We start from the raw sequence: 12537 nt of genomic DNA, 5'->3' as shown, positions 1-12537 counted from the left end.
TCAACCACTAGGATTTATGATGCGTCCTGGGCCGCCTTCGCCAAGTGGTGTGAGGAGCTGCTCATCGAGCCGACGACCGCGCCTGTTCCCAGAGTGCTTGACTTCCTTCAAGCGGGACTTAACAAGGGCCTGGCCCCGAACACCCTTCGACGCCAAGTGGCGGCTTTGTCTACTGTCTGGTCGGGCGACCACCTTTTGCCTCTCAGCAAAATCCCGAAGGTGCGTCTTTTCCTCAAGGGCGCCTCTAACCTTCGCCCTCCCACCGTTCATCGCTACCCTACTTGGCAGCTGTCCGTGGTCCTGCGGGCCCTCTCTGGCCCTCCATTCGAGCCTTTACGCACTACTTCTCTTCGATTCCTGACGCTGAAGACGGCCTTCTTGATTGCCATCACGTCAGCTCGCCGGATTTCGGAGCTGGCGGCTCTTTCTGTTCGCCAGGATCTGTGCGTCATCCACCCTGACAAGGTCATTTTGAGGCTGGACCCGACCTTTACCCCCAAAGTAAACTCATGGTTCCATAGAGCGCAAGACATTGTGTTGCCAAATTTTTGTCCTCATCCGTCGCATCCCAGAGAGCGATCCTGGCACAATCTTGATGTCAGGAGGGCCCTGAAGGTCTACATCGCTCGTACTGCGGAATTCAGGAAGTCAGAGGCTCTTTTCCTCTCCTTCCAGCCCGGTTCCCTAGGGAAGAAGGTCACTTCCTCCACAATTGGCAGGTGGCTTCGTGCTTGCATTGCGACTGCCTATGAAAGTCAATCCAAGGCCGTTCCGCGCGGCATCACTGCACACTCCACACGAAGTGCTGCTACCTCAGCGGCCTGGACCACCCAGGCCTCGATCCTGGACATCTGCAGGGCCGCTACGTGGTCCTCTCCTTCTCCATTTGTGCGACACTATAAATTGGACATTTTCGCCTCGGCTGAGGCGTCCTTCGGCAGGCGTGTGCTCCAGGCGGTTGTGTCAGAGACCGAATCCCGGGAGCCTTCTTCTGCCCGCCCAGATGGACAATAACTTTGGTATGTCCCATTGCTTGGACTCTCCAAGCGGTGTACAGGAAAATGACCATTGGCTTACCTGAAGGGTCCTTTTCTGTACACCGCGGGAGAGTCCAACCCACCCTGGCTCTCAAGGCCGGGATTCGGGTTCCTCGTGTCAACAGTACATCATCTTGGACGCTTCGCTCCGTCCGCACGAACTGACTCCTTCTAAGAATTCTGGGGGATTGAGCACACCAGGAGGAGGTGTGGCTTAAGGAAAAATAGTTCCTCAGTCCTAAGGGCAAGCAGACTGAATTAACCCATTGCTTGGACTCTCCCGCAGTGTACAGAAAAGGACCCTTCAGGTAAGCCAATGGTCATTTCCAAGTAGTCACCAAGAAAGCTCTACGTTGATGCGAGCCTTCCTATTTAAGGGAAGGATAAATTATATAGTACCTTATAGTATATTTCTAAGCAACCCCAATTTTTATACAGTACTTATTTTCTTGATGTTGAATTTAAAAGAAATAGACTTAAACCTTGACAGATTGGAATAGTCCGTAATGCCAGTATTCAAGTTTGTATTGTATCAATGTTGCCAAATAAAATCATGTCAATTTGTATAGAATAGCCATTGAAGGATATAGGAGGAAAGTCCATAGTGCAGCCAAATTAGGAGAACCTAGTAGCACCTTTTTCAACTAACACATGTTTTTAAATTAAAAAGCATGTTTTGGGAGCTGGAGATTTACTTCACTGGATGCACAGAATAGCTAAACTGATTAGAATTTAAATTGGGATGAAATGGGGGGGGAGGGGAGACAGGGCAGTTATGCAGGAGCAAATTACGCGTGAGACAGATTTACAAGTGCCTTATTCCCTAACAGTTGTAGTGTGTTAAAAACTCATTGTGTTCATTAAATTCTTCTGAGATATCCTGAAACACTGTGTTGTATGTGACCTGAAAAGTCTCTTGCTCAATGGAACTAAGATTCCCCCCCCCACAAATGGTTACAGATAGTCCTCAACTTACAACAGTTCATTTAGTCACTGTTCAAAGTTACAGTGGCACTGAAAAAAATGACTTATGACCATTTTTCACCCTTATGGTCGTTGCCACATGCCCACAGTCACGTGATTTAGATTCAAATGCTTGACAACTGACTCATATTTATGACGGTTGCAGCATCCTGGGGTCCTGTGGCCCCCTTTTGCTGCCTTCTGACAAAGTCAATGGGGAAAACAGATTCACTTAACAACCGTGTTACAAATTTAAGAACTGCAGTGATTCACTTAACAAATGTGGCAACAAAAATCGTAAAATGGAACAAACTCACTTAACAAGTGTCTCACTTAGCAACATAAATTTGGGGTTCAATTGTGATCATAAGTTGAGGACTGCCCATAGTAGCTTTGTGCTAAGGAATTTTCTTCTTCCTTTTTTCAACCCAAGAAGGAAAAGGAAAAAGCAGATTCCTTATTTTCTTCTTTGTCTCTGACACTTCATTGATGATTTCCAAAATCTAGATAGACAAACCCCCAAAATACCACTTTGTTTTCTTTTGATTTGCTAAATTCCCCAGTGACTGGGTTAAAACAAATCCTTGATAATTCTGGAATTGGAGAGGTAATAAGAGTTCTTGCCAAGCAGGCAGAACATTAACCAACATGGTTTTCTCTTCCTCCCCTTCTTTCTTCAACACAAACCACACCAGCTTCCATCACAGTCAGGTCAGCAGCTGATGGCAGATATATTTATGCATGGATTGGTCCCATGATTCAAGTCTTCACTCTGAACCCAATCTGCAAATTTCTCTGAAGTTTTGCATCTACCGGTTCTCTTCGATGCCACTTGAAGAGTGGTTTCCAATTCTGTGTTTAGATCATGCCCGGTCAGCCCCCTCCTCCCCCCACCCCAGCTTTTTTAAACAGACTCTTATCAATATCAACATAATTCATTTTCTTCACTGAATTTTGCTGCAGTATTGTTCTTAATAGTCACCTAATGCTTAAAGCTTCTAATTCTGTTTAATAACGTTCTATTGTTTATGTGCAATTCCAGTTTCATTGATAAATTTGTTGGGGGGGTTCTGTAATTAAAATAAACCCTGCCACTTTCAGAGCTGTGAATGTGGCCTTTTGGTTGGCAAATTTTTACTATGTATCCATGGTTCAATGACACAAGATCCTGCATCTGTAGCTGTGCAAGATAGATGGATAGATTTGAAAGTGTGGGAGGAGAATAGGTAGGTTGGTATATAGACAGACAAACAGACAGACAGACAGACAGACAGACAGACAGACAGATGATAGATAGATGATAGATAGATAGATAGATAGATAGATAGATAGATAGATAGATAGATAGATAGATAGATAGATAGACAGACAGACAGATAGAGAGATAGATAGATATACAGACACACACACACACAGACAGACCTGAGGCAAAGCAAGAGAGATGGGTAGTTCTTGTTTAGTGACCACAGTTGGGATTGGCAACTTGGTTACTAAGCAAAATAGCCGCTAAGTGAAACTGCAACTGTGCTTATGATCTTCAGCTTTTCTTTTCTTTATAAACCTGTAGAGGTTGTAAATACAAGGCTTGATTGTAAGGTTACTTTTTCATCACCTTTGGAACTCCAAATGGCCTTTAAATGAGGCAGTTGCTAAATGAGGACTACCTGTATATACATCTATAATATATAAAAACATATTTCATAATAATGGTTAAGATTTAGGGTTGAGTATTTTTTTCCTTCTTTCTAATTCTCTCCTGCAAATGTCTGCCTACCCCCTGCATTTGTGTTAGAGCAGAGGTGGTAGGGAACTGCATAATCTGAATCTTGTTCCAAAATATTCATGGAAAAAAACAGGGCTGTGGAGCAAGATTGTGTTTTTCTTAGCAGCTGCTTTCACTTCCTTGGGATAGTCCACCTTTCACATATAAAGGCTGTGGATTATGGTTTTGGAATGCAACAAATCAGATTATCTTTAAACCCATTAACTGACTCTACAGGCATAGATAAAATACTAGAATTCTCATTAGCTAGTTTTCTGGATGAAATAGGTCAGCATTTTCAGAAGGCTGCCTCTGTCTTATCTGGGGACTACAGGGTATAATTATTGAAATATAACATGAATTTGCAACCTCCTGAGATATATCTGTTACTATAATAGCCGGGGATTTCATTGCTACTATTTATGGTAATTAATCTATTGCAGTTTTCTACTCTTCTGAACCAACTTTCAGGGGAGAGGAATGGCAAGCTAGATATTTTGAAATAAAGCTAGAAAAAACATTACAGTTGTCTGGAAGACATCAAGGGCAGACATTTTCTGCAAGCAACCAATTTTCTGCCAGTCTTTGCTACTGGCAAAAGAGTTTTGGGAGACCAAGGGTTAATTCCAGCCCTGGAACTTCAGTGCAGAGGATACCCCCTATGGCTTGTATAAATATTTGCCACTGGGTGTGATTTCTATATTATCCCTGGCTCTGATCATCTGATGGGCCCCTGGTTATATAAACATGACCGCCCAGAGTTGATGCTGGGATTCCGAGTATTTTGCATTAATAGTATAATGATTTTTATCCAATAATGGTTATTTACTTGACACACCAGGGGATTTTTATCCAGGAGGAATAAACTGTATTTAGCAAAAGGTTGATAGGTGGAACAGGAGATAAATTTCCTTATTTTTCTGTCAATGTTCTTTTTTCTCCTCCTCCAATGCTTTGCTGTTATTTCAGCAGCTCCTAAAGGGTGGGGTGGGGTGTCAGCTTATTCATTTGAAGAGACTGAAAGGCTGAGAATTGAACATGGATCACTCTCTTTTAATTTTCAAAGGGTCCAGAGTTCTCTTTAGCATGAACAGTCATTGAGAGCAGATAAAGAAGACACGAGAATTGAGAGGCAGGGGGTCGCAGGGGCAAGGGCCAGCAAAATAGCAAATAATGTGACAGGAAGATGAAAACCATCTGTTTAGTTCCTCTTTAAAATGTGGTGCAGAGAGGAGAGGGAGCTATAACCACCCAGGGAGACCTGTGTATGGCACATATATGGGGAAGTAAAAGTGTGGAGACAACATGCCTTAATCTGGGTTCCATGACCCCAATAGAGACATCCTTTTACATTCTAGTGAGAGAGACATTCCCTGAGGATGGGCTCCAGCACAAGTCTGAAAGCTCAGAAGACTAAACCTCTGGTCCTGGTGACTGACTCGGATTGGATCCTGCAACATTCCCTCCTTCCTCCGGGAAGGATTTTAGGGAGAGAGAGATCTTTAGCCAAATCTCCCTTTCCTTCCACACCTCGATCTTAGCATTATCGCCACATGTTCTGTGGGGAAGGTCCAAATAATAAGTGGTAACTTATTTTTAACTAACTTGCATACAGACTGTGTGCATTTTCAGTGTTATGGTAGCAACACAATTTCAAACTTTCGATCATAGTTATGTGGTCTTATGTTCAGCCAGGTCATGGCGGTCAAAGAAAGGGAGGAGAAAAAAGGCAAGTCCCTTTGCTTAGCCCAGGGGTGTCCAAACTTGGGAACTTTAAGACTTGTGGACTTCAACTCCCAGAATTCCCCAGCCAGCATGGCTGGCTGGGGAATTCTGGGAGTTGAAGTCCACAAGTCTTAAAGTTCCCAAGTTTGGACACCCCTGGCTTAGCCAAAGTGCGTATGGAAAGGAAATTGAGTCAGTAAACTAGTTCAGTTTTTGTTGATATTTGTCCTTAAAACTCATTTCCCAGGAAATTCTGTTGTTCCCTTCTCTGTTTATGCATGGATCTTCGGCACAACTCCACATCTATGATGAACTTGTAAACTTGGAAATAATAGCATTTGGGCTGTCATGTGAGAAGCAGATTAAACAGAGCTTAAACATTGGATTTGGTTTAGTTGCCTCTTTAGGGGATAAATATCTGTGAAAGCACATGATGTTTGTTTCTGTGCTGCATTTCCCCCCCCCCTCTTAGTTGTCTAAAACTCTGACACGCTTCTTTCCTACGCGTGATTTTCTAGCATGCTTGATGTAATGTTATTTTCTTTGTTGCCTTTTTTTTTTTGAGATTACTTTCCCATTTCTCCCTTTGCAGGGACCATCCGTCCAGTGCGTCGCAGCTATTATGACCCCTCCTCAGCCCCAGGCAAGGGTGTGGTATGGGAGTGGGAGAACGACAACAGCACCTGGACCCCCTACGACATGGAGGTGGGCATTACCATCCAACACGCCTATGAAAAGCAGCACCCCTGGATTGATCTCACTTCCATTGGCTTCTGCTACATCATTGACTTCAGCACGATGGGGCAGATCAACCGCCAGACCCAACGCAAGCGCCGTGTCCGTCGCCGCCTTGACGTGGTCTACCCGCTGGTCACAGGCACCTTGCCCAAATCTCAGTCCTGGCCAGCAAGCCCTGGTGCAGCCAATGTGCCTCCTGCTCCTGCTTGCACTTGTCCGCAATGCCTTCTTGTCATGAGCATAAAGGCAACAGTGGCAGCTGGGAGCAATGGAGGAATTGGAGCTGCAGCTAGCCAGCAGCCTCAACCTCCACTGCCACGTAAAGCTGTCTCCCTTTCTGGCAGCGCCAAAATTCCCACACCAGCATCAGTTCACAAGCCACAAGATGGAACAGCCACCATGCGTAGCTCTCTGAAGACCCTTGCGTCCCAAGTGAGCCGAAGGCAGGCAGTTAGCACACCTGCCCTCACCATGAGCAACTCCCCTGCCAGTCCTCCTAATGCCAACGGCATAGTGACACGCGCCAGCCTTAATACATTGAACCGAACCAATCTGCAGCGCCTAGCCATCGCCCAGTCCCGTGTTCTCATTGCCTCAGGGTAAGCACTCATTTCTGTTGTTACTTAGGCCTTCAAGTTAGTGTTTCCTTCTGGCAACAGCCTGGATTAGTCCCTGCAGTTTTCTTTGGCAAGAGTTTTGCAAGTGGCTTGCCATTGTCTGCTTCCTAGGGCTGAGAAAGAACGACTAGCCCAAGATCACTCAGTTAGCTTAAGACAGGATTAGAACTCATAGTCTCCTGCTCCTAGCTGCTGTCTTAACCATTGCACCAAACTGCCTTTATGTACTTGTTTATCACTCCTAATACTACATCTAGGTGTCCCTCTTCCTACTCACATGGAGGCATGCAGTGTGTGTGCCCAGTATTGTTTTTTCCATTATCCATATTTAGACCATGGGAAAGTCACCTCTGTTTCTGGAATATTCAGATGAGCCTTTCTCAATCCAATGCTCCCTTGATTTAATAGATTATAGTGACGATGGAAGTATGCAGGTAATATGTAATGCAATAAATTTGGAGGGAGTAATGCAGACGGATTCTGAGTCAAGTTAAATATCTGAAGATAGGAAACATACTGCATAGATTATAAAGTGTGGTTCAGTTTTGTCAAGGTTTATGAGGAGGAGCCCATGGAGATATTGCAGAATTTTGAAGAGTGATATGTCAGGTGATCTGGGCATGGAAAGAAAAGTAGCTTCTGATATTTTCTTACTGAGGAAACTCTATGTTGTGAGACAGAATTTCTCAGGAAAAGTTAGGGGATAACTGGGAAGCTCTGAAGAAGCAACGAACTCTTGTCGGTGAAACAGAAGTAAGCTGTTTGTAAATATATCTCGGCCCAAATTCCAGCAGGATAGAAAATTCCTAAGGAAAAGCTGGGACTGACATTGACTGACGCTGACCCATCATTCCCCCTTCCTCTGTTCATCAAATCCCACAGACCCTTTGAACCATAAAATGGCGAAGCCTTAAAGCCCCTTTTGAATGTTAATGAGGAAATGAAACATTCTTCTTCTTTAGGGGTGGGTTCCTATCAAAAGGCCCATACAATTTTTTTTCAGGCTGCTGCCCAATCTGGAAGGTACCCCACCCTCAGCATCCCCCTCCTGCTGGGCCTCCCTTGACCAAAACACTCTTTCTTGGACATCTAATTAGCGTGTTCCTTCTCTTTTGTATGATTTTGCCATCGGCCGTCTGTTGCTGGTTGCTCCCACCCCCCCTCTGCCCATGACCCTTCTCAAAGACTTTCCCATGGAAGGGAGGAAGGGAGGAAGGGGCGAAGGCGATGCTTCCCCAGAACAAAAGGCCCTGTGAATAACTGGGAGACACAACCAAGGTTTCTAAAGAGCTGAATGAAGGGAAGGCAGGCGAATGGGGAGGGCGGGACATGCTTCTCTCTTCAGATTAGAGGATTCTCTGTCTCCAGCTAGATCCTTAATCTGTAACTACAGCAACTATTGTCCAGTTTAAAAGGTGCCCCACTTTGTCTATATCTCAGCCCTTTCTGTCTCATACATCTCCCATCTATGCCTCTTCCAGAGGGCTGTGATAATTGCTGCACTTCAAGACTGTTCACTTTTGAAAGCAGGGATTTATGTCTGGAATGTGATACTTTCTTCTGTTCCAAAGCTGATGTCAAGTTTTTTCGAGGCGCTTTGGAGCAGCCCAGTGTCATGCAGGCTTCTATGGATTGGGTTGGCTTCTGCTGGCCTTGTAATGCTGGCAGACTTAGTCCACGTTATTGGTGCACAGAGCTTCTAGTTAAATTGAGGATGTTCCATGAGAGTAAAGCTTGATTTTGCAGGAATGTTTATGTGGTGCGGTGAGCAAACAGGATCCCCGAAGATGACATACGGACACATTCTAAGAATGGTTTTTCCAAAAATTGATTGATTAAATTGTAGAAGTTTATCTGCATGACACAAAGATGAAGAAAGCTTTTCTAAAGGTTTTGTGGATCTATGATATTACAGGTGGTCCTTGACTTACGACCTCAATTGAGCCTAAAATTTCCGTTGTTAAGTGAGACATTTATTAAGTGAGTTTTGCCCCATTTTATGACCTTTCTTGCCACAGTTGTTAAATGAATCGCTGCAGTTGGTAAGTTAGTAACACGGATGTTAAGTGAATCTGGCTTCCCCATTGACTTTCCTTGTCAGAAGGTCACCTGACCCTGGGACACAGCAACGGTCATAAATATGAAGCATCTGAATTTTGATCAGATGAACATGGGGCTACTGAAAAGGTTGTGTGAAAAATGGTCATGTCACATTTTTCGATGCCGTTATAACTTTGAACTGTGACTAAATGAACTGTTGTACGTCAAGGACCACCTGTATTTTCATAATGTGGTCCCATTTTATGCCTCAAGAGGTTTTTTCCACCTTGAGTAGACCACCTTGAGTAGACAAGGTACCTTGTTCATGTCTATCTCCAAAAGAACCCCAACACTATTTTTTGAAGGCTGTTCTATCCATAGTTCCATCTGCATCCATTTGCACATGTCGACGTGGTTATCTGCTACTCTCCGCATTCTCAAAGTATATTCAAGATTAAGTAAAAGTCTTAGTGCTCAAGCATTTTGAGTCCAACACTGACTAACAGTTTTGATTGGAAACTCATAAGAGTGACTAGGAGAGCAACAGCTTTCCTTTCACCCTCTAGAAGCCGAGATTTGAAGTATGCTGTCTGGTTCAGATTGCCATCGCAGTGAATTGCAGTTGAGAGTGGAGCTTTTCATGCATTTATCTAGTTCCCCTTTAAAACCATCAGATTTGGTATCCATGTCTGATGACAGCCAATTCCACTGCTCACAGATACGGTCAATGCCAATCTGATTATCAGTGCATGGACAGAATTTGGGCATTGGAGAGTTGCATCAGAGTAGTGAATGAGTCTATGAAATATATGAAAAAGCTCTTCATGGGCAAATTGGTATAAATTTCTGGGTGTGTGTGCATTGCCTGTTAACAGGCTATTGACTGTTACCCACCCTTCTTTCAAGATCCATTTGCTTGCCTTTCTGAGGCTGGGTCTTCTCGATCAACAAGGAAGGATGTTTGTGCCTTAGGCTGCTATCAGCCAAAGGCAGAGTTGTAACCTGCCAGTCTAGGCCTGGTACGTTTTAGGATATTAAAGAAAACATCCAGGGATCAATGAATAGGTGGAAACTTCTCTCCAGCCTCTATGTAGCATTTACATATAGAAGATACAATGGATTCCTCTCTGTTCTCATAGTGTCCCAACTCCATCCTTCAGAGAATCCAAGGTTTGCTTTGACACCTCCTCACGGTCTCTTTTCATGTATGCTTACTTCTCAGGGGCTCCAGCTTTTACAGAGATGCAGAATCATTTTCCAGCCATCTCTAATAACCTGTGTTTTTATTCTCTCACAGTGTCCCTACAGTTCCTGTAAAAAACCTCAATGGCTCAAGCCCAGTCAATCCTGCCCTAGCAGGTAAGGGGACCAAAAAATCCTATGGAACCAGAGTAACTATTAATAGCTCTTGATTGACCTAACTAAGGGATCCTTAAGTGGGAAGATATCTTGAAACTCTGACTTCTGCAGGGTTTTTCCAAGATAACTGATGGAAGAGGGAGGAAGGGAGCCAATTTTTCCTACTTTTTCAAGAAGTGGAAGAGGGTTATGGAGCAGGTGCATGAATGAAGATACAAGTTGTGGTGAGGAAAAGAAAAAGAAAGGTGATGGTGATGTTCTATAACAGTGATGGCGAACCTATGGCACGCATGCCACAGGTGGCACGCGGAGCCATTTTTCTGGGCACGCGAGGCGCTGCCCTGTCAGCTGGCCAGCATGCATGTGCGCGCTGGCCAGCTGAGTTCACCCTTTTTAAAAGCCATTTTTCGCCCTCCCCAGGCTCCAGAGGCTTTATAGGAGCCTGGGGACGGCGAAAAGAGCCTCCCCCACCCCGGAAGCCCTCCGGAGGCTTCATGAGCTTCCGTGAAACCTCCGGAGCATAAAAAACCGGCCATATGGGCAAACCGGAAGTTCGGGAACGGACTTCCGGTTTGCCCGAAGGGTCATTTTGAGCGCTCTGAAGGCTTCAGGGACCATCCGGAGGCTTCCCTGAAGCCTTCGGAATGCTTAAAATGACCCTCCGAGCAAACTGGAAGCATGAAAAAATGGGGGGGGAGCGCCTGTAGTGTGCGCATGTGCACTGGGGGGGTCGCACATTGCATTATGGGTGCGGCACGCCCGCACATGACCCCCCTGCGCTCCCCCCACTTATGGCACGCGAGCCAAAAAAGGTTCACCATTGCTGTTCTATAAGATGGGATGGTCAATTCCCATGTTGCTTGGGGATAGATAGAGATAGACAGTGCAACACATACAAAAGGTAGACGTTTTGGGAAAACTAGTATACACCTGCCATAGGGAGGGAGTGCAACTTTAAAAGAGGGGAAAATGCTCATTTTAACTAACTATGTGTTCAAGCTCAAACATATCATTGCTATGAATGCTGATACATATTGATAGTGTTTATGCATGCTTTAGAAGTTTGTATTTGAAAAACCTCAAAGTTAATGCCTTCCAAATAAGTTGGCTTCCCAAACCTTGAGGCCAACATGGCATTTTAGTCAAACATTTGAAGAGGATATGACATTGTAATGAGGTTGTTTAATTTTTTGGTTTCCTTTAAAGCATTATAAAAAAAATTGCAACTGGGCAAAGAGCCACCCTGCTATAAATGGGTAAAATAGCCTCACAGATGAAACAAGATTCTAGCCCATACGTGGAAGACAGAAATAAAGCACAGAAAAGGGCTGTTTACAAATGCTTGGACCCTCTTTCTCCTGTCAGGAATCACAGGGATACTTATGAGCGCTGCAGGGCTCCCTGTCTGTCTGACTCGACCTCCAAAGCTGGTTCTGCACCCCCCTCCAGTCAGCAAGAGTGACATTAAATCCATCCCCGGCATCTCCAATACCTGCCGTAAGACGACCAAAAAGCAGACCAAGAAAGGTAAGAACGAGAGCTGCTCTGCTTCTTCCTATTGCCTCCCCTCATTAGAATGGCATAACTGGAAGGTGCAGGTGTCCAAAATATACAATCCCATAAAGAGAAAGAATGCACACTGTAACTTATTCAGACATCGCAACAAACCAGATTTTGTGCTGACTGAAGTTAGAAACTGAAAGGTACTGTAGTTTGTGGCGCCAGTTGTACCTTGGAAACAAAAAAAAAAAAACAGGTTAAGCTTGCTGGGTAAGCACCTGCATCTTCCTGACTGTGTCCCTGGCTGCTTATGGCTTTTGGCAGAGGGAGATCGGGTGTTCTGATTCTCTTATTATTTTTGGCTGGCTACTTCTGGGGGGTGACAGTATATTCCTGTCTTTGCAGGATTCTGTCTACGAACCTTTCTTCCTTCTCTTCTCTCCTCGTTTCTTGTAACTTATCACCCAGGCATTGTTCCAGCGCGTTTTGTTCTCCCCTCTTCCATTTTGCAATCCCATCCACAGGCGTTTCTGTATCCGGTGATGGTTGGACAGTGGCAGCTATCCAACCAATGTTCTTCCAAAAGCGCTCTTCTGCATTACCTAACACAGCAGATGATTTGCACACCTCCGCCACTGTCTCATGCTTTCCCAGCCGGCTGTAGTGAGCATGATGTATTGCATACTCTCTCTGGTATGCGGCTTTTCCTTTTTAAATTGACCTTTCCCCAAGGTGCATCACATCTGCTTGGCAAATAGTAAGCCTTACTTCCGGGTGACAATGGAGTAAAAGAGGT

At 44.6% G+C, this 12537-nt stretch overlaps 1 protein-coding gene across 1 annotated transcript in view; it reads left to right on the top strand.

The window, feature by feature from the left end:
- DTX4 (deltex E3 ubiquitin ligase 4) overlaps positions 1-12537 on the top strand; it is a 49927-nt gene that overhangs the window by 21676 nt on the left and 15714 nt on the right. Inside the window, exons 2-4 of the mRNA XM_081939011.1 lie at positions 6080-6824; positions 10180-10241; positions 11607-11768. Of these exons, the coding sequence (XP_081795137.1) occupies positions 6080-6824; positions 10180-10241; positions 11607-11768 (969 nt within the window). The remainder of the gene's footprint in view (positions 1-6079; positions 6825-10179; positions 10242-11606; positions 11769-12537) is intronic.

Source organism: Natrix helvetica, assembly GCF_964273705.1.
Source record: "Natrix helvetica genome assembly, chromosome: 1".
In the NCBI taxonomy this organism is placed as follows: Eukaryota; Metazoa; Chordata; class Lepidosauria; order Squamata; family Natricidae; genus Natrix; species Natrix helvetica.
Note: the sequence above shows the minus strand (reverse complement) of the source record. Positions and strands in the feature narration are given on the sequence as shown.